Raw genomic sequence first — 23,364 nt, forward strand, 5'->3', positions numbered from 1 at the left:
CACACACAAGGCAAGCTCTCAGATCGATTTACCGACCTTCATCTCTGCTACTGCTTTCCTAATTATTCTTGCTGCACAATTTACAGGTACCACATCCGTAATATTGCCCTTCGTTTAGGGATTGGTTAGTGGTTGATCATTCACAAAATATTCCGGATACCAATAATGACTAGCTAACAAACTCGGTGATAACTTCACTAAGGGCAATCAACCATTCTTATCTGGTTATCTTATGCAGACGAATGCCTAAGGCAGATTGTAAACAATAACTCGTTGCTCCCTGCAGAATGGCAACAGACTGAACTCAAGCAACCGTATACAATTAATATTAATAGGCAAACAGGGATACCGGCACTAGTGAGGATGTCAGCAAGTTCTCGCTTTTTACGGAATAGAGGATTACTGCGTGAGGTATAAAATGCAAATGGTGCTCTTCCGCATATAATTCTGTTTTTCTTATTAAACTAATTGGGTACAAAGGTAATTTTATGTCTTTCCACTCATCTCTCGTTATCGAAAATTAACTGAATTACTTAAAAATTAGTGAAAACCAGTATTTATAACCGATGATGCATCTCACATTCTGTGCACCTACGGGTAGAAATTGTCATATCATAGAAAATGTCCAGCCCTTCCTTTTTGTTCACCCGTGGCGGTGTGGCCAACGAAACTAAGCATCTGCTTGAGTACAGATTCTCCCCCTGACCTATTTTTCCGTTTAAGTTCCTGGAGGGAGGGAGGGGGAGCGGAGGAGGGGGAGGGACGTAGTAGTAGTCCCGGCGCGCTGGCGAAACAACCGAACAAGATACAAAGGAATTGAAGCCGTTAACTGGCAGTGGTCATTGATTTATATCAACGGGGCAAATTGGAGAGCTCGTAACGGTCAATGTAGAGATTATAAGGAACCTCAAAGGCATCATTCAAGACGGGAGAAGAGATAAAAGGGGATGTCAAGATGTTCTCGCTTATTATTCAGGAAAGGACAATAGCGTGGGGAATCCTTTCTTGTAAGTAGGTCGAATGCTAAAACAACGCCAATAATTAGCCTGTTTCTGCAACTTCCAAGTGATGTTAGTGCAGCTAATAAAGTAAAGTCGCACGGCGTTGTTGCCTGCGACATCCCGAAAAGCAGGTTCAATCCTAACTCGAACACTTTTTCTTCCTTCGCGCACAATAGCACCTTTCCTTCGAGAAGTGCGAAAGTTGTGTGTTTAAGTGTATCTGATACGTGTAGGTGACTGTAATGGGTGCATGTAGTGTGGTGCCATGTTTGTCTTGGATGATGATGAGAAAAGTGGAAAGGGGAAACCCGGAACCGTCACACAGCCTACTCCCCTCGAATAGCAGCAAGGGGGCCACCGAGCTTAACATCCCCATGTGAAGGACGGATCATCGCCAACGACATCACATGTCCTCAGTACGTAATACGCTGCGTAGAGTCCTGGAATTTAATTAATTTACTTACTTATTCCTCAAGTAAGGACCTGCTGCCTGTTGTTGTATAGCACGTCGTACATTTTGTGATTTTTACATTTTATATCACACAGTTTCAGTTTTATTACAATTTCTTTTGATAATTTTGGAAAAGGATGAAAATAAAAAGTATGAAAAGACGAATTTATGTATATACAATTTTCTTTGAATTTGTTGCTAACTTAGATAAAGATAATAAAAAGATACATAATGAGCTAGTGACAAACAGACCCGAACTATTTGAAACAGTTAACACAGAACAGGGAATCAGCGATCATAAAGCGGTTACTGCATCGATGATTTCAGCCGTAAATAGAAATATTAAAAAAGGTAGAAAGATTTTTCTGTTTAGCAAAAGTGACAAAAAGCAGATTACAGAGTACTTGACGGCTCAACACAAAAGTTTTGTCTCAAGTACATATAGTGTTGAGGATCAGTGGACGAAGTTCAAAACCATCGTGAAATATGCATTAGATGAGTATGTGCTAAGCAAGATCGTAAGAGATGGACCAGAGCAATCGCGGTACAACAACCGAGTTAGAAAACTTCACAGCAAACATAAACATAGCCAAAGCCTTGCACACAAACAAAAATTACACGAAGTGAAATGTAGTGTGAGTAGGGCTATGCGAGAGGCGTTCAATGAATTCGAAATTCATTGAAATTCTATGTACTGACTTGGCAGAAAATCGTAAGAAATTTTGGTCTTATGTCAAAGCGGTAGGTGAATCAAAAGAAAATGTCCAGACACTCTGTGACCAAAATGGTACTGAAACAGGGGATGACAGCCTAAAGGCCAAAATACTAAATGTCTTTTTCCAAAGCTGTTTCACAGAGGAAGACCGCACTGTAGTTCCTTCTCTAGATTGTCGCACAGATGACAAAATGGTAGATATCGAAATAGATGACAGAGGGATAGAAAAACAATTAAAATAGCTCAGAAGAGGAAAGGCCGCTGGACCTGATGGGATACCAGTTCGATTTAAAAAGAGTACGCGAAGGAACTTGCCCCCCTTCTTGCAGCGGTGTACCATACGTCTCTAGAAGAGCATAGCGTTCCAAAGGATTGGAAAAGGGCACAAGTCATCCCCGTTTTCAAGAAGGGACGTCGAACAGATGTGCAGAACTATAGATCTATATCTCTAACGTCGATCAGTTGTAGAATTTTCGAACACGTATTATGTTCGAGTATAATGACTTTTCTGGAGAGTAGAAATCTACTCTGTAGGAATCAGCATGGGTTTCGAAGAAGAAGATCATGTGAAACCCAGCTCGCGCTATTCGTCCACGAGGCTCAGAGGGCCATAGCCACGGGTTCCCAGGTAGATGCCATGTTTCTTGACTTGCGCAAGGCGTTCGATACAGTCGCCTACAGTCGTTTAATGAAGAAAGTAAGAGCATATGGACTATCACACCAATTGTGTGACTGGTTTGAAGAGTTCCTAGATAACAGAACGCAGCATGTCATTCTCAATGGAGAGAAGTCTTCCGAAGTAAAAGTGATTTCAGGTGTGCCACAGGGGAGTATCGTAGAACCGTTGCTATTCACAATGTACATAAATGACGTGGTGGATAACATCGAAAGTTCACTGAGGCTTTTTGCAGATGATTCTGCACTATATCGAGAGGTTGTAACAATAGAAAATTGTACTGAAATGCGGGAGGACCTGCAACGAATTGACGCATGGTGTAGGGAATGGCAATTGAATCTCAATGTAGACAAGTGTAATGTGCTGCGAATAAACAGAAAGAAAGTTCCTTTATCATTTAGCTACAATATAGCATGTCAGCAACTGGAAGCAGTTAATTCCATAAATTACCTGGAGTAGGTATTAGGAGTGATTTCAAATGGAATGATCATATAAAGTTGGTCGTCGGTAAAGCAGATGCCAGACTGAGATTTATTGGAAGAATCCTAAGGAAATGCAACTCGAAAACAAAGGAAGTAGGTTACAGTACGCTTGTTCATCCACTGCTTTAGTATTGCTCACCAGTGTGGGATCCGTACCAGATGGGGTTGATAGAAGAGATAGAGAAGATCCAATGGAGAGCAGCGCGCTTCGTTACAGGATCATTTAATAATCGCGAAAGCGTTACGGAGATGATAGATAAACTCCAGTGGAAGCTCTGCAGGAGAGACGTTCAGTAGCTCGGTACGGGCTTTTGTTAAAGTTTCGAGAACATACCTTCACCGAAGAGTCAAGCAGTATATTGCTCCCTCCTACGTATATCTATCGAAGAGACCATGAGGATAAAATCAGAGACAATCTTTCTTTCCACGGACAATACGAGATTGGAATAGAAGGGAGAACCGATAGAGGTACTCAAAGTTCCCTCCGCCACACACCGTCAGGTGGCTTGCGGAGTATGGATGTAGATGTAGATGTAGCACTCTCGATATTTCGTCTGCGATGTTGTTCATAGAGTTCGAGTAATCCTGTATGCGTATTAAGTGTCCTATTACTTCGTTCCCTATCGTCGGTCTTAATGTCCTAGGGAACCGCAGATGAGCACCACGTGTTTAGGTGTGCCACTCTCACCACAGGCACAGGTGTGAGTTTGTTTCAGACCAAACCTGTGAAGGTGCACAGGATACGGACCGTGACTCGTACATGCTACGTATTGGGTTTATGTACTTCAAATTCATCCCCTCTCTGATACTGGGGAAGGAAGAGTAGACCCATCTTCACTTATCATCTGTGTCATATTCTGCTTGCCATGCACCAGTTCTCCACTTGCTTAATTTCCGTTTCTCTGTTACGTCTTGTCCAGTTATTTCTCTTATTTTGTTGCATCTTTCCCTCTTCAGCCAGTAGGCCGCTGCTTTGTAGCGACTTGTAATAGCTATAGGGAAAACTCCCGGTCCCACACACAGTGCCACAATCGAGGTCGTACCGAAAGCCCCCGAGATTCCGAGAAGAGCAGTTCTCTGGCCGCGCCTCACAATAGTTTTGTAAGCACCTAAGCATAATCGATGTGCCAGAGCACTAGCTGCGAAACAAGTTATTGACCCAAAGAGCACTATGTAATATGTCCTCATTGTCTGTAGGGGTATTCTGTATCGTATAGTGTTCAGTCTTGCAAGTTCATGCACGAGTTTCGTCGCTTTGCTAATTGTTAGTCTGCCATGCTCGTTAAAACGTAAATGTTCATCAGAACAAATGCCTGTTTTTAGATACTTTGTTTATATTTATAACTGAATTTCTTTTCTGTGTGCCTCTTAGAAGTAGGTAAACAGTTTCATTAGTTGCTATGTTTTGCTGTTCGTACACCATTCACCAATGAACGAGAGGAGCTGCGTGGCTTTACTCTCTAGTTGGGACCTGGAGTTAGATACCATAACCATAAGATCATCAGCGTACGCAACCACTTTGTTTATCATGTGTTGTCTTCTAGCGCATTCAATAGTCTTTCTGTCGGTATGTCAGATTAAACAAGTAACGGGCAAGGCGAACTCTAGATTGCGGTTTATTGGTAGAATCCTGGAGCGATGCAGGCCTTCAACAAAGGAAATTGCTTACAATACGTTAGTTCGTCCAGTCTTAGAGTATTTTTCCTCTGTATGGTACCCTTACCAGTTCGGTCTGATTCAAGAGATTGAGATGGTCCAAAGAAGAGCGGCAAGATTCGTGACTGGTACATTTAGCCATCGCGAGAGCGTTACAAACCTCATAGAAAGTTTGAAGTGGGACACACTTGCCGGCCGCGGTGGTCTCGCGGTTCTAGGTGCGCGGTCCGGAACCGCGCGACTGCTACGGTCGCAGGTTCGAATCCTGCCTCGGACATGGATGTGTGTGATGTCCTTACGTTAGTTATGTTTAATTAGTTCTAAGTTCTAGAGGACTGATGACCAAAGATGTTAAGTCCCATAGTGCTCAGAGCCATTTGAACCATTTTTTGACACATTTGCAGATAAACGACGCGCAAAACGGAAGGAGCTCCTCACTAAATTCCGAAATCTGATCTTCGCCGAGGATGTAGAGCATGTATTATTACCACCAACTTTCAAATCGCGTAATGATCACTATTCAAAGCTAAGGGGAATTGGAGCTCTTACTTAGGCGTTCAGACAGTCGTTTTTCCCTCTCGCAATCCGCGAGTGGAACAGAGAGGGGGAAATGTGACTTTGGCGCGAATCGTGCCCTCCGCCACACTCCGCTTGGTGGCTAGCGGAGTATATATGTAGATGTAGATGTCACAGAATAGCGGTCCGCATATGGACCCTTGTTGACAACCTCTGGTTACTCTCTTTATAGCCTTTTGGCGACCAGTCTTCCATTGCGCTATACTGTTTTTACAACAATCTCTAAGGCTGTCATATAGAGCCAGCGGAGTACTAATATCTCTAAGTCTTGCAGACAGGGCCGGCCACCAAAGTTTGTCGAAAGCACCAGCTATGTCAATTTGTATTCCTACTATGTGCTTGTCATGACTTGTCTGTCGCACGGCAATATGGTTCAAATGGCTCTGAGCACTATGGGACTTAATAGCTGAGGTCATCAGTCCCCTAGAACTTAGAACTACTTAAACCTAACTAACATAAGGACATCACACACATCCATGCCCGAGGCAGGATTCGAACCTGCGACCGTATCAGTCGCGCGGTTTCAAACTGAAGCGCCTAGAACCGCTCGGCCACCGTGGCCGGCTGCACGGCAATATCTGCGATACATTTGCCAGAATGTTAATGAGGCATATTGCTCTGTATGTCTTAGGGTCAGTCGGGTCTTTGCTTTCTTGATTATAACTGCATTTGCCGTTTTCGATATATTCGGTATTCGTCCTTCTTGTAGAGCGTCATTCAGTGTCTGTCAGGTATGGTACGATAAGTGGAGCAGCTTCTTTGATAGTTTCGGGTGGATGCCATTCGGGCCCGGAGGTTTTTTGTTCTTTATTTTGTGTACTGCAGTTTCCTCGCGAGCAAAGGGGTTGGTGATACCACCGTTTTCGTATTTGTCATCAAGTAGTCGCCGGCCGGTGTGGTCGAGCGGTTCTAGGCTCTTCAGTCTGGAACCGCGCTGCTGCTACGGTCGCAGGTTCGAATTCTGCCTCGGGCATGAATGTGTGTGATGTCCTTAGGTTAGTTAGGTTTCAGTAGTTCTAAGTCTAGGGGACTGATGACCTCAGATGTTAAGTCCCATAGTGCTCAGAGCCATTTGAACCATCAAGTAGCCTGCGAAGGTCGGTGTGAAGTTGTCCTGCGTGTAGTCATAGACAGGAAGTAGTTTGTTGAGGAGATATTGTGCTGTGCATCTCCAGCCCCTTGTGCTAGTACCATTTGGTTTCCTCAGTGTTGAACACACTGTCGGAGTCTGCAGTTTAATTGGCTCCCCCCAGATATCGCAGTAAGTTTGTCCTAACAGATGTGTCCCAGTGTTCTTTCCTAGTCCTATGTAATTCTTTTTTGTATAGTATTTTAGCGTCGCAGTTGTGCTGAATGTTAATTTCTCTTTCCTGTGCTGTCTTGGATTTTTAGTAATATCGTCGTTTATCACGACGGTCTTTTCTTAGTCTTGTTAATAATGCTGACCATGGTGGCCATTGTTTGGCTACGTCGCTTTCTGGAGGTATTTCTGTAGCTTGTGCTCTCTGTAGGATGTCTGTTAGAATGTGACCTCTGTAATCTATGCTTCCGTGGGTGACACATACAGTAAACTCTTCAGTCACGTGCCATAGTTTTTGCCACTTTGCTTTGCGCAGCAGCAGCCTTCGGTGTTGTGATGTGTCTGTGCCTGTTTTAGTGAAAATAATAATTGCGTTATGATCACTGAGTATTCTCCTATCGACCGCCTGCCAGTCCGCTAACTGTATTAATGATGCGCCGTTTGCCAGAGAAATGTCTATGTTGCTGCCTATTCCACTACTTCCGCTGTTAAGTTCGCGGCTGGGCTAGTTTGCCCAAACTAAAAGTTTACATTCATTTATAACGTAGATTATTATTTGTTCTCTGACATTCGTTCTGTCAGAGGGTTGATCTAAGTTTATGTCTAGGAAGATAAGTAGTCGTCTACCATTTGAAAATCGCGCAACTTCTTTTATTACGTCAGCAAAAGGCTCTATATCAATTAGTACTTGGCGTAGATCGACTAGATAATTCATGTTTTCCTGCCTGAAGCTATTTCGGCTGTTAGCGTGTGTTGTGTGCATAGTTGCGTTATTTGTGTTACTGTAAAGTTAGTGTTTACTACAACGATTGCACCCATGGCCTTGTTTGCACCTGTGGTTTGCATGTACTGCCTCGGAAGGCCTGGAAATCTTCCACCTCGTGTATATGAACAAAGCACTTCCTCGCGTTCTGGATGTTATCGAGGTACACGCGTCCATGCGCCTTTACTAGGTCCTTGTAGACATACTTAAGATTAAGGCCTTTATTTCTTCGTCCACATGATTTGCGTAGAAAATTGACAGAGTTCGCATTTATATGTGTGTAAGTTTTCGGTTCGTAGAATCATTCTGTCTGTTCGTTCAGTGCTGGGGTAGCATATATTGTTGTCCAGTAGGCGATTCATACTTGTTACTAGTTCTAGTGAAGTCTGAAAACTTCTTTCTTTCCCAGTCGACTGAGGTGCAAGTTCTTTTCGATGTCGTCGTAGTCTATTTTGTTTCTTACTTCATCGCTTTGTAACTCTATGTGTTGTACTAGATGATGGTGTTTATCTCTTACTATAGTTTTCGGTTTAGGGTTAGTGCTGATATAGGCATATCGCCTTACCCTCCCTCTGTCAGCAAGTGGAACACGGAAGCAAACGACTACTAGTTGTGATACAGGGTACCCTCCCTCAAGCACCGTGCGGTGGTTCGCAGAGTATGTATGTAGATGTAGATGTAGTTTTGGCGTCTCGTCAGTTGGAGAGTATTGTGATTTTTCAGTGTGAGCTTTTTTGTACACTACTGGCCATTAAAATTTCTGCACCACGAAGATGACGTGCTACAGACGCGAAATTTAACCGACAGGAAGAAGATGCTGTGATATGCAAATGATTAGCTTTTAAGGGCATTCACACAAGGTTGGCGCCGGTGGCGACACTTACAACGTGCTGACATGAGAAAAATTTCCAACCGATTTCTCATACACAAACAGCAGTTGACCGGAGTTGCCTGGTGAAACGTTGGTGTGATGCCTCTTGTAAGGAGGAGAAAAGCGTGCCATCACGTTTCCGACTTTGTTAAAAGGTCGGATTGTAGCCAATCGTGATTGCGGTTTATCGTATCGCGGCATTGCTGCTCGCGTTGGTCGAGATCCAACGACTGTTAAAGAATATGAAATCTGTGGGTTCAGGAGGGTAATGTGGAACGCAGTGCTGGAGCCCAACGGCCTCTTATCACTTGCAGTCGAGATGACAGGCATCTTATCTGCATGGCTGTAACGGGTCGTTCAGCCACGTCTCGATCCCTAAGTCAACAGATGGGGACGTTTGCAAGACAACAACCATCTGCACGAACAGTTCGACAACGTTTGCAGCAGCATGGACTATCAGCTCCGAGACCATGGCTGCGGTTACACTTGACGCTGCATCACAGACAGGAGCGCCTGCAATGGTGTACTCAGCGACGAACCCGGGTGCAAAAACGTCATGTTTTCGGATGAATCCAGGTTCTGTTTACAGCATTATGATTGTCCCATCCGTGTTTGGCGTCATCGTCATACTGGCGTATCACCCGGCGTGATGGTATGGGGTGCCATTGGTTACACGTCTTGGTCACCTCTTGTTCGCATTGACGGCACTTTGAACAGTGGACGTTACATTTAGATGTGTTACGACCCGTGGCTCTACCCTTCATTCGATCCCTGCGAAACGCTACATTTCAGCAGGATAATGCACGACCGTATGTTGCAGGTCTTGTACGGGCCTTACTGGATACAGAAAATGTTCGACCGCTGCCCTGCCCAGCACATTCTCCAGATCTCTCACCAACTGAATACGTCTGGTCAATGGTGGCCGAACAACTGGCTCGTCACAATACGCCAGTCACTACTCTTGATGAACTGTGGTATCGTGTTGAAGCTGCATGGGCACGCCATTCAAGCCAGGCGTATCAAGGCAGTTATTACGGCCAGAGGTGGTTGTTCTGGGTACAGATTTCTCAGGATCTATGCACCCAAATTGCGTAAAATGTAATCACATGTCAGTTCTAGTATAATATATTTGTCCAATGAATACCTGTTTATCATCTGCATTTCTTCTTAGTGTAGCAATTTTAATGGCCAGTAGTGTATTAATGTTGTTTTTAGTGCCCGTATGGTGTATGGTCACGTCTTGTTTGAAGTTTTTTGTTTGCGTTCATTTCATATTGATAAATGTTTCTTGCACCTGAGGTGTCTTTTCGTGCGTATTCCCGCCGTGGATGAAACATATAGTTTGCATGCATTGTTTATATTCTGATGTGTTATATTCACATTTTTCTGTAGTTTCTATTTTATTATACTGTAACACGTCCTCTGCCAACGGCCTTGCCTCAGTGGTAACACCCGTTCCCGTCAGATCATCGGAAGTTAAGCACTGTCGGTCTCGGCTAGCACTTGGATGGGTGACCATCCGGTCAGCCGAGCGCTGTTGGTAACCGGGGTGCACTCAGCCTTGTGAGGGAAACTGAGGAGCTACTTACTGAGAAATAGAGGAAGAGGTCTCGTAAATTGCAATACGACCGGGAGAGTGGTGTACTGACCACATGCCCCTCCGTATCCGCACACACTGACGCCTGTGGGCTTGGGATGACACGGTGGCTGGTCGGTACCGTTGGGACGTCATGGCCTGTTATGGTGGAGTTTAGTTTAGTAACCTGTCCTCTGGTTGGGGAAGGGTTAATTTATGTTTATGTTGTTTCGATGTGTCCAGAAGTACTGGTGTTTCGTCTGTGTTATGACCCTGTTCTGGATGGGTTTGACAGTGTCTCTTATGTCTTTGTCATTTTTATGCATCTCTGCTGAGTGTAGCGTGTTGTTTTTGATGTCTTCTTTACTGAGGGGTTCTCTTCCAGTTATTCTACTCTAAGAAATGTCACCGTTTGGAGAGATGCCCACTGGAAAAGTTAATGTTTGATGTGCCTCCCCACATTCTAGTTTATGGAGCCGTAGAAGCACGCATCGTCGAAGTAATCTGTTAGGCTAATATATATCTGCACAATGTTACAACTTTTGAGGGGATTCATGTCCGTTAGAGAGTCTGTGATCAGCAGCGTTATTTCCTCCAGGCTACTGCACGTCGCCATGCTCTTGTTTTGGTTGCTGGTGATTTGTGTTTGCTTCTGCGATGAGGAATGTTGGTATTCATATCTGTTTTGTTGAGAAGACGTTTGTACATTTCCGTTGTTGGTATCTGTATTCGTATCCCTACCTAGATTTCCAAAGAGTGTTATCTCACCGTTTTTGTTTTGGTGAGTGTTAGTTGACATTGTTGGGGACATCATATTCCGTTTTTTCTGTTTGTCTTTAGTAGAGTTCATTGTAAGTAGGGTATTCTACTCCAACCGCTTTGTTAAATGTTCTTTTCCGAATACAGCCAACGGTTGTTTCTTCATTACATTAGAATTTTTTGTGACCATGTGTCGCAGATTTTCCGGAGATAGCTTCCTTGTCAACTCTTTTCGACGAATGGCCAGAACCCCAACAGTTGAGGTACTTTTGCTCTGAAGCGTAGTTCCTAATGCGTGGTGATTCAGATTGTATTTACACCCTATCCCTCTGTAACACCAGTAATTTGACCCTTGGTGTTACCTCCAGAATATTATTTATCGTTATTTTCCCTTTCGGACATGTTTTCAATCGTATATTGACTTCCTGAAGTTCCTCTTTGTTACTTTCAACGGTTCTTCTACAATGTCTTGATCTGTAAGTGTTGTCGGAACGCTGCGTACTGACAGCAGTGGTTTTAGTTTCGTCGGCTCTTCGCATCGAACGTCCGTTAAGTGTGATGTTTTTTCAGTAATCTTCCTCTCGTCTGCTGGTGTGTCAGTCTCAAGAATTACTGTGTTTGCGGTATTCCTTGTTTTGACTTTTATCTCGTCAATTCAAGTATTTATTGCTTTAGTACAAGACTAGTGATCAGGGACTTTACGCCACCAACCCTCCTCCCCTCTGCCCAAAAGGCAAAGGAAAAACAGCCAACAGCACGTGCCTTTCCCAGCCGGTTACCCTCCTAGTACCGGTCACGTCCGATGTTGCTTAACATGAGGAATCTGACGAGAACCGGTATATTCAACGAGAGATGGCCGTTGGCTACTAGTAATACTTCACAAATTTCATGAAGTAATCAAATGACGAATCTGATTCTATTCACATCTCGGCAGAGGTAAGGCAAAGTCGCCTTCCACCTGAAAATTCGCTCGGATACGACAGAGATTTACTAGGTATGGTCCTATTTGATGTTGCATACCGTTGCCTTCCGCCAATCTTTGAATTGGTTTACCCAGCTAGTTACAGCTGTCCTCCAGTTCAGCGTGGACTCCTAACGATATTATAATTTGATGTATCTCACACATAAATATAATTGCCAGGGGTGAAAGAAGCGATAACAGAAAAAAATCCTAGAAGGGAATGGGAATCAAACCCCGGACTTTTCGGTTTGCAATTTAACCTTCTGAGCTATTATTACGCTGATTTATATACATCGACATTAATGGAGATACACCTTCAAGGACGATGAGAATATTCCAAAGTTGACAGATGGTTCCACATTGCACAACATTCTAACGATTTCTTCTCAGTGCCAGGACATTCATGGTATTTTGTCAGAGGTCGTACGATTCGTTTTCTATACCAGTAACTGGTGATGAACCAAGTGTGGCCTCCAATAAAACATTCGACCGAGGCGCCAATCTGCCATAGTTGCCCATGCATACATGATGGTAGCAGTCAGCAACTTACAACGAAAAATTTTACTCGTATTGTCAACTAAAATACGTTTTGAGTGCTTTTGCGTCAGCATGTGTGTGTGTGTGTGTATGTGTGTGTGTGTGTGTGTGTGTATTGTCTACTGCAAAACACGACGTTTCATTTCATTTGTAAATCTATATAGCTACTGTATCTCATGACTTGACTACAGTGCACTATCTGACTTCGGCTCAGCATGAGTCCAGTAAAGCGATCTGTGTAAATAACCATCCAACTCTGTTTTTTGTTTCTGACGATGCTTGGCTACAGTAGCCTTGAAACTATCTTTTGGAATTCAGTATGTGTACATTTAAATGTTTATGGTAATTCTTTAATTCATGTGCAAATTGAAAAATATGTGTAAAACTTTTGATTTTTTACGCAGTGTTGAAGGCCAACTCACTTAGGTTCGGTGGAAAGAATAATAGCATATCAGCTCTTCCGTTAATATTTTTTTTATTTTTATTTACACGTCAAGTTCCGTAGAACCAATTTGAGGAACAAATCTCCAAGGTCATGGAACGTCTCAGTACATGAAATTACAACATAAAAGTAATAACAGATAAAAATAAAATGTTTATTAACCCGAAAAATGTCAGTCCATAAGTTTGAGTAAACGCAGTCAACAATACAACAAGAATCAGCTTAATTCTTCAAGGATATCCTCGACAGAACAGAAGAAGTGAGCCATGAGGAAACTCTTCAGTTTCGATTTGTTTGAAAACGAGTGGTAGCATACTGAAAATGGATGGAGCACTACAGTACAGGATTCTGATAGCTAGACGACGCTGGCCAATGAGTGTGGTGGACATCTTCACCTTCGAGAAATTTGTCCACTACAGAAGGTGACTGCGGACAGACAACACTATCCATAGCGTGGTAGTATGCACCAGCCTCTCCCTCGAGACATAACACGTACGACTACAGGACATTGTCTGCGCGCCTCTAGGATTAACAGCGTTCTCGACTACCAACGAAGATATGAAGGTTTTTTAAATATCAATTTTCTGGCATAATAACAAAATAATTCACATTATTAATGATTTTCAGGCGCTCTTCAGATCTATAAGAACCAAATGAAAGTGAATTTCAGATACAATTTTAAATATTTTAACATGGAACATTGGTGAAATTTAAATCTTGCGAGTCTGTCACACCATAGTGAGAATCAGTGATAATCTCAGTGTTACATGTAACAGCATTATTAACCAGTACAAACGGTGAGAAAATCTTACATTTTCATAGCATTGACGCATTGGAGTTGCCACAGCGTGAAACATTCGATGGTATACAGAATTGAAAACAATGATCTTACAAGACCAGTGCATAATAAAATAAAAGAAAAGAAAACAAGACGGTCATATAAGAACATTTTCCTACAAACAAATGGATATAACCTGCCCTCATTACACCTAAACAGCTACGTGTCTGATCTACATCACTGTATGACGTAACTGCTTCACTCGAACTACAATTTTGTCACTTATAATACCTGAAAATATCTACATCGTAACTGTTTACGTCCTTTAAAAAGTCTTTTCCGAGGTAAGATGTGTACTACATATTAAATATGGGTATTACATACATAGCAAAAATATATTCAAACATTTTATTAAAAAAGTTTTTTTATCCTTCTTAAAGTAGCATAACGATAAACAACATTTCTATATACAGGATGTTCCGAAACTATTCCTTCAAATTAACACAGGAGATAGAGAGCATTAAAAGGAATATATTTCAATAAGGGAAGTATGGTCTCCGAAGTCAGCTTGTAATGTTAGTGGTACTGACGTCAGTTGTTGTCTCGGTTTCGCTGACTGGAAATGTGTACTGCCATTCAAATATCAACAATTTGCATGTGGGTCCACGACGTACTCGATCTCGTGCTCATTAATGCGATTCGGTGTTAATATGTGTGCGGCATTCTCAGTGGTAGGCTAATTGGATCATACATACACTCCTGGAAATGGAAAAAAGAACACATTGACACCGGTGTGTCAGACCCACCATACTTGCTCCGGACACTGCGAGAGGGCTGTACAAGCAATGATCACACGCACGGCACAGCGGAACTCCAGAAACCGCGGTGTTGGCCGTCGAATGGCGCTAGCTGCGCAGCATTGGTGCACCGCCGCCGTCAGTGTCAGCCAGTTTGCCGTGGCATACGGAGCTCCATCGCAGTCTTTAACACTGGTAGCATGCCGCGACAGCGTGGACGTGAACCGTATGTGCAGTTGACGGACTTTGAGCGAGGGCGTATAGTGGGCATGCGGGAGGCCGGGTGGACGTACCGCCGAATTGCTCAACACGTGGAGCGTGAGGTCTCCACAGTACATCGATGTTGCCGCCAGTGGTCGGCGGAAGGTGCACGTGCCCGTCGACCTGGGACCGGACCGTAGCGACGCACGGATGCACGCCAAGACCGTAGGATCCTACGCAGTGCCGTAGGGGACCGCACTGCCACTTCCCAGCAAATTAGGGACACTGTTGCTCCTGGGGTATCGGCGAGGACCATTCGCAACCGTCTCCATGAAGCTGGGCAACGGTCCCGCACACAGTTAGGCCGTCTTCCGCTCACGCCCCAACATCGTGCAGCCCGCCTCCAGTGGTGTCGCGACAGGCGTGAATGGAGGGACGAATGGAGACGTGTCGTCTTCAGCGATGAGAGTCGCTTCTGCCTTGGTGCCAATGATGGTCGTATGCGTGTTTGGCGCCGTGCAGGTGAGCGCCACAATCAGGACTGCATACGACCGAGGCACACAGGGCCAACACCCGGCATCATGGTGTGGGGAGCGATCTCCTACACTGGCCGTACACCTCTGGTGATCGTCTAGGGCACACTGAATAGTGAGCGGTACATCCAAACCGTCATCGAACCCATCGTTCTACCATTCCTAGACCGGCAAGGGAACTTGCTGTTCCAACAGGACAATGCACGTCCGCATGTATCCCGTGCCACCTAACGTGATCTAGAAGGTGTAAGTCAACTATCCTGGCCAGCAAGATCGCCGGATCTGTCCCCCATTGAGCATGTTTGGATCTGGATGAAGCGTCGTCTCACGCGGTCTGCACGTCCAGCACGAACGCTGGTCCAACTGAGGCGCCAGGTGGAAATGGCATGGCAAGCCGTTCCACAGGACTACATCCAGCATCTCTACGATCGTCTCCATGGGAGAATAGCAGCCTGCATTGCTGCGAAAGGTGGATATACACTGTACTACTGCCGACATTGTGCATGCTCTGTTGCCTGTGTCTATGTGCCTGTTGTTCTGTCAGTGTGATCATGTGATGTATCTGACCCCAGGAATGTGACAATAAAGTTTCCCCTTCCTGGGACAATGAATTCACGGTGTTCTTATTTCAATTTCCAGGAGTGTATTAGTAGCACAAGCATCAGCAGGGAAAATGGTAACTAGTGCAGACACGGGAACCTCGTGGACAGGAAGCAGACTGGTGGCAATAGGAGTGAACAGAGATCATACTCGGTGTGTGTACGAATGTTCATGTTTTATGAAAATATTACGTTTTTGTCATTGTGTGGATAGAAACACTTACAAAATGTTTAAAATGTTTATTTACTGGAAAATCACGAAGTATTTCACAGAAACAATCTGCCCCAGCAGACATCCAGCGTCTTCAGATCTATACAAAAGAAATACAGTTTAATTTTTTTTAATTTGTAAATGTTGAACGTTATTGTTACATTGTTTATAATGATGACTACTCGCTGTACAGAGATGAATGACTGTTTAAATTCTCCACACACCTACAGGAGGTAGAGAACATCAAGACAATAACCACAGAAGATGCTTTATAAATACAAGCGAAACCCGTATAATGTTAAACTCTATTCAGTTAAATTGCATTAAGCTTAAGACGAAGAAACCAATAATAACTGATGTCAACAGCTGTTGCGTAACATGGCCTTGCAAAGAAAACCACCAAAACAAATATATTTATTTGCGGTACATATGTTGAGTGACCGCAATTTCTGATGCTATGGACGATTTACACAGGAGGTAGTTCAACATGCTAATTTACAGCAGTGGCATTCTCAGAAACTGCTCGGATGCGCTACTATTAGCCTGCACGCACGCAGTACATCGTCGGACCATTGATTGTCCTACCCGTTCGAAGACTGCTGGCAAGTCCGTAATAGCACCAGGAGCGACCGCAATTCAAGTGAAGAGGTCATCTTCTGTTCACCAGCTGCTTCATATGCCCCCAGAAAAAGAAATCTAAACACACGATGTTAAGTGACCCTGATGGCCACGCCAAAGAGCCACCTCTGTCGATCCATCGATTCCCGAAGGTGGCTTTCAGATGATCCCCCATAGTAGTGCTGAAACGGTTAGGCACGCTATCGTGCCGGAGTACATACGTTGTCTAGCATTGAGAAGTACGTCCTCCAGCAGTTCTGACGACACATGTTCCATGAAAACTCGATATCTCCGTCCGTTGACGCGGAATGGAAATACACTCCTGGAAATTGAAATAAGAACACCGTGAATTCATTGTCCCAGGAAGGGGAAACTTTATTGTCACATTCCTGGGGTCAGATACATCACATGATCACACTGACAGAACAACAGGCACATAGACACAGGCAACAGAGCATGCACAATGTCGGCACTAGTACAGTGTATATCCACATTTCGCAGCAATGCAGGCTGCTATTCTCCCATGGAGACGATCGTAGAGACGCTGGATGTAGTCCTGTGGAACGGCTTGCCATGCCATTTCCACCTGGCGCCTCAGTTGGACCAGCGTTCGTGCTGGACGTGCAGACCGCGTGAGACGACGCTTCATCCAGTCCCAAACATGCTCAATGGGGGACAGATCCGGCGATCTTGCTGGCCAGGGTAGTTGACTTACACCTTCTAGAGCACGTTGGGTGGCACAGGATACATGCGGACGTGCATTGTCCTGTTGGAACAGCAAGTTCCCTTGCCGGTCTAGGAATGGTAGAACGATGGGTTCGATGACGGTTTGGATGTACCGTGCACTATTCAGTGTCCCTCGACGATCACCTGAGGTGTACGGCCAGTGTAGGAGATCGCTCCCCACACCATGATGCCGGGTGTTGGCCCTGTGTGCCTCGGTCGTATGCAGTCCTGATTGTGGCGCTCACCTGCACAGCGCCAAACACGCATACGACCATCATTGGCACCAAGGCAGAAGCGACTCTCATCGCTGAAGACGACATGTCTCCATTCGTCCCTCCATTCACGCCTGTCGCAACACCACTGGAGGCGGGCTGCACGATGTTGGGGCGTGAGCGGAAGACGGCCTAACGGTGTGCGGGACCGTAGCCCAGCTTCATGGAGACGGTTTCGAATGGTCCTCGCCGATACCCCAGGAGCAACAGTGTCCCTAATTTGCTGGGAAGTGGCAGTGCGGTCCCCTACGGCACTGCGTAGGATCCTACGGTCTTGGCGTGCATCCGTGCGTCGTTGCGGTCCGGTCCCAGGTCGACGGGCACGTGCACCTTCCGCCGACCACTGGCGACAACATCGATGTACTGTGGAGACCTCACGTCCCACGTGTTGAGCAATTCGGCGGTACGTCCACCCGGCCTCCCGCATGCCCACTATACGCCCTCGCTCAAAGTCCGTCAACTGCACATACGGTTCACGTCCACGCTGTCGCGGCATGCTACCAGTGTTAAAGACTGCGATGGAGCTCCGTATGCCACGGCAAACTGGCTGACACTGACGGCGGCGGTGCACAAATGCTGCGCAGCTAGCGCCATTCGACGGCCAACACCGCGGTTCCTGGTGTATCCGCTGTGCCGTGCGTGTGATCATTGGTTGTACAGCCCTCTCGCAGTGTCTGGAGCAAGTACGGTGGGTCTGACACACCGGTGTCAATGTGTTCTTTTTTCCATTTCCAGGAGTGTATAATTATGCGAACTCAGTTGGGTTCGTTTGTGGGGAATCGGCATTAAGGCACTTAAGGATTCCAAATGAAGTCTTTGGGTCATTACGTTGTAAATTTCACCAGGCACTATTCACAGTTATGCGTAACTTCTGGATACTAGTTTCATGTTTTTGAAGTACGAGGATCCTCTCGTAGGAAATCCAAGAGGACTGCCCTTAGATGTTGACGTTATAAATTGCGTCTCTATGTCTTCTGTACTAATGCAGTTACTGGCAATAAGATCACCTCTTAAAGAATGGCCTTTTATTGTTACAAAAAGAATGGTTTCCGCAATGTACTTACAGTCGGCTCTTTCAGTGGAGTTCCTGTCTTGGCCATTACTTCTCGGGTTAAAGTGCCTGGCATTCGGCTAGATCTCCTGATCTCTCCCCAATAAAAAGCTTACAGGGTGAAATTAGAAGCAACCTCCGGAAAGCACGTTCAACGCTCAGGCTTATCACGGGACGTCATCAGACAGCTGTGCGAAGCCTGACAGCTGTTCTCAAAACGAAGGCAAGAACACTACCTGTTCTCAAGAGACGTATCGGAACGTTCGGTAATGGTGTGGATGACTCGCTAAGGTTGAAATCGTTTCCTATCATCGATACTTTCTCCCTTCGACCTAAATTTCACTCCATGAGAAAGTGTCCATTCTCTGCAACAGTTTCTCCCTCAGGTGTTTGTGGCATTAAGACTACGTATTACATACAAAAGCCATATGCTTCCTTCCTTCAAACGCGTCTAATGCTGTGCAGTACGATGAAATGACAAGAAAGAAAAAGAAGCGAAGCAGGTGATCTACCTGAAAGAATCTTTGTCTTGTCATATATAGTTGGAAGATGACAATGGTAAACCACCTTCACCACGATCTTTTCCGGAAACGAACGGGCCTTTCATTGACTCCAAATGTAATTAACGAAACTTTTCATTTAATATACGCAGTTAGAGGCTTACGTAAACGATCATCTGAACTACAGTTTTTTCTCAAAATATCAGATATTACACAAATCAATATATTAGGCACATGTTTTGGTTTATATGGAGAAAATGTGTTCGAGATTTCTCTTTAAAATATCTTTGGCCTTCATTTTATTACAGATGATCTTATTTTATGGGTGGAAATAGTGTTGATATTATTCTATACTTATCTTTAGCTATACGCTAAATATGCTTCCCACACTTCGTTTCAGGCCCAACGCTTGTGTTGTGGAGGAAGTACCCGGGACGAAGCTGCGATTCTACACAGAGTGCAAGTACTGGCGCAACAGAGACATCTGCGGACAAAAAACGTAAGTTATTCTGAAGTGTCAGTCCTCGTGTTTAGCTCATTTACAAATGATGTAACTAACCATATGCTACATAACGCAGACAAGACATACGCAGGCAAAAATTGTCGCTGTTACTCGGATGAATTCTTTTCGGTTATTGCCTAATACCAAAACTTTTTACTATTTAAGACGATAATATTTTATCCTTGTGACAATGGAAATGATTTTCTATCAATTATGAAATGTCGCAGAGGCAGCGTACCTTGAAAATATTTTGCGTCAAATTCTCTTCTCTGTCTTTCAGGGTACAAGAACTATGATTAAATGATAAGAAAGGGTAATAAACTGTTCAATGAGCAAAATTAAGTACCTCGTTTTGGTGACTCGTTTGTCTGTCTTTTATTTGTTATTTGTCCACGGGAAGACTACTCGAAAAACCTGAAAAAAGTAAGATTAGCCAGCAAGACAACATTCATCGTATGACCTATTTATTCCCTAACAAATGTACACCGATCTTAGCTTTTAGTGTGCTATGTCTAGGCGTTACAACCCGCCACACCTTTTCCCGTTCGTTACGCGCGTACAATTTTTCCTATATAACCTACCTTCTCCGCGTTTCCTCCAGTTCAGTCAAGCCGGTGTCATACATAGTATCCAGTTCATACCTCTTCTTGTGATGATAAATATTTAATATTTCACTCACGTGATCTGCTTCATTAGAGTAACACAATTGAGTAATATTTGCAACTACGTTTCTCCTCCTTAACATTTAGTGCAGTCAGTGCCGTATTATTCAGTGTTACGATTACAGTAAGCTGAGTTCACCACATTATCGAAACATTTTTGGGTACTTCACTCCTTTGGCAACGCTGTTGCACATACCGTGTCTGATGGGTCCGCCACACTATCTCTAAACTCATACTGTGTACACTTTATAGGCTCAGTCTGTAACAAACCGTCTACGAGGTGATGTATGCACGAAGATGTCGCATGGGAAATTATGTGTCGTAAAGTAACGAAGGAATCATTAAATAATTTTAGAAATGAGATGATCTATTCCTTCAACAACATCCACTCATCAGAAAAAAGGAGAGGACTTGAATCTCGCGTGAGGTGTTACCCTGATATAAACTCTTCCTATTGTAGGAAATTTCTTCTGTACGCTCAGGGAGAATTTGTTTTCAATTTTCCTTGAGACAGACGTCAGGGAAATCAACTTTCAACTTGAAGTGTCTCTTCACTTTAGTATAATGGGGGTGAGATATTCTAATCTACCTTACATGTTATCCTCAAAGTTAACACCAGACAGTTCATCTTCAGCAAAAATAATCGCTTAGGATTCTGCAACTTTGTGAATTTGGATCAGTAGACCTTGTTTTGGTTAATGGGCAATGTGATATTCGAGTGCTTTATGGTAAACTAGAGTAGCTCTCTCCTGTGCCACGCGATTGCTACGGTCGCAGGTTCGAATCCTGCCTCGGGCATAGATGTGTGTGATGTCCTTAGGTTAGTTAGGTTTAAGTAGTTCTAAGTTCTAGGGGACTGACGACCACAAATGTTAAGTCCTATAGTGCTCAGAGCCATTTGAACCATTTTTTGATCTCTCCTGTGTCAAGAAATCCCGGTGTCACAGTTTGCCTGTCTTATGCACCTATATCATTTCTCAAAAGAGTATTCTCTTTTGTAATGTGAGAAGCCACATTACTAAGCAGATATTGAGATACACTTTGATCCATTCGTAAGTATGTTACGTCCTCCACAAGCTGCTCACGCAACACATTTTGCTGAATGCTTTTACTATCTCGACGTAACAGCTATGGCTTCATTTAAGTAGGTTTCCTTTTTTTCCACCGCTTTTCTTCCAAACACACACACAGTGCAGTTGTGGAACTAGCAACTGCAGTGCATAATAATAAGTTTTTGTCCGACATCTTGAAATTTGATGAAAAATATAAAGACAGTGTAATACCCCTTTCCAGCGCCACGTCAGATATCTTTGTCAAACAAATTTGATGAATATTTGGTCATATCTTTGACCAAATCTTTGTCAAAGAAATATGATAATGTAATACCGGCCTAAGTTCACTAGACAAAATCTTAGACATCTCCTTTTAAGGGGCGCGATATTCGCTTTACAGTATCGTTGCAGAACTGGTACCATGTGGTCGTGTGATCTTCCACCGTTGACGGAAGACATAGGAATACAGTGGTATACACTGAAGAGCCAAAGAAACTGGTACACCTGTCCAATGTCGTGTAGGGCCCCCCGAGCACCTAGAAGTACCGCAATTCGACGCGGCATGGGCTCGACCAACATCTGAAGTTGTGCTGGAAGGAACTGACACCATGAATCCTGCAGGGCTGTTCATAAATCCGTAAGAGTACAAGAGGGTGGAGATCTCTTCTGAACAGCACGTTGCAAGGATGCAGGTGATCAGACAGGATGTTTATGTACGTGTCACCTGTCAAAGTCGTATCTAGATGTCTCTGGGGTCCCATATCATTCCAACTGCACACGTCCCACACAATTACAGAGCCTCCACCAGCTTGAACAGTCCCCTGCCGACATGAGGGGCCATGGATTCATGCGGTTGTCTCTGTACCCGTGCACGTACATCCGCTAGATACAGTTTAAAACGAGACTCGTCAACCAGGCAACATGTTTGCAGTCATCAACAGTCCAATTTCTGTTTTGACGGGCGCAGGTGAGGCGTAAACCTTTGTTTAGTGTAATCATCAAGAGTACACGAGTGGACCTTCGGCTCCGAAAACCCATATCGGTGATGTTTCGTTGAATGGTTCGAACGCTGACACTTGTTGCTGGCCCAGCATTGAAATCTGCAGCAATTTGCGGAAGGGTTGCACTTCTGTCACGCTGAACAATTCTCTTCAGTCGTCGTTGGTCCCTTTCTTGCACGATCTTTTTCCGGCTGCAGAGATTACGGAGATTCGATGTTTTACCGGATTCCTGATATTCACAGTACACTCGCGAAACGGTCGTACGGGAAAATCCCTACTGCATCGCTACCTCGGAGATACTGTGTCCCATGGCCGTGCACCGACTATAATATCACGTTCTAACTAACTTAAATCTTGATAAGCTGCCGATCTAACAACTGCGCCAGACACTTGCTGTCTTATGTAGGCGTTGCCGACCGCAGCGTCGCCTTCTGCCTGTTTACATATCTCTGTATATGAGCCGGCTGGAGTGGCCGAGCGGTTCTAGGCGCTACAGTCTGGAACCGCGCGACAGCTACGGTCGCAGGTTCGAATCCTGCCTCGGGCATTGATGTGTGTGATGTCCTTAGGTTAGTTAGGTTTAAGTTAGTTAGGTTTAAGTAGTTCTACGTTCTAGGGGACTGATGACCTCAGCAGTTAAGTCCCATAGTGCTCAGAGCCATTTGAACCATCTGTATATGGAAACGCGTGCCTATATCAGTTTCTTCGGGGCTTCAGTGTGTGTGCCAATCGGTTGTAATGAATCAACGCAGTTACGTTGGGTCGACTTGGAGACTTGACAGAATTGCAGAAAGGAGCTACCGCGTTTGGACACGCCCTTCACCACACCAAGAATGAAGTTACTCGATTTTCTGGCGTATCAATGCGGATTGTCCAACGTGTCTACTGGGAGTAGTGTACCACTCGCAGCCTCGGCGTTAGAACAGTGGGTGTAAATAGTTCCTTACCGACAGTGCGAGAAGACAAGTGTTAAGCATTGTCAGTGACAACCGGTTTCAAACACGTCAGAAATTATCGCCGTCAGTGAAAGCATTTCTATCGCGCCGGCCCGAGTGACCGAGGGGTTCTAGGAGCTTCAGTCTGGAACCGCACGAC

The 23,364-nt window shown here is 44.5% G+C and overlaps 1 protein-coding gene across 1 annotated transcript in view; it reads left to right on the plus strand.

Moving 5' to 3' along the window:
• Positions 1 to 23,364, plus strand: part of LOC126298757 (transforming growth factor-beta-induced protein ig-h3-like) — a 309,651-nt gene that overhangs the window by 112,829 nt on the left and 173,458 nt on the right. Inside the window, exon 2 of the mRNA XM_049990203.1 lies at positions 19,453 to 19,551. Coding sequence (XP_049846160.1) covers positions 19,453 to 19,551 — 99 coding nt within the window. The remainder of the gene's footprint in view (positions 1 to 19,452; positions 19,552 to 23,364) is intronic.

The sequence above is a fragment of the Schistocerca gregaria genome, chromosome X (assembly GCF_023897955.1).
Source record: "Schistocerca gregaria isolate iqSchGreg1 chromosome X, iqSchGreg1.2, whole genome shotgun sequence".
Classification (NCBI taxonomy): domain Eukaryota; kingdom Metazoa; phylum Arthropoda; class Insecta; order Orthoptera; family Acrididae; genus Schistocerca; species Schistocerca gregaria.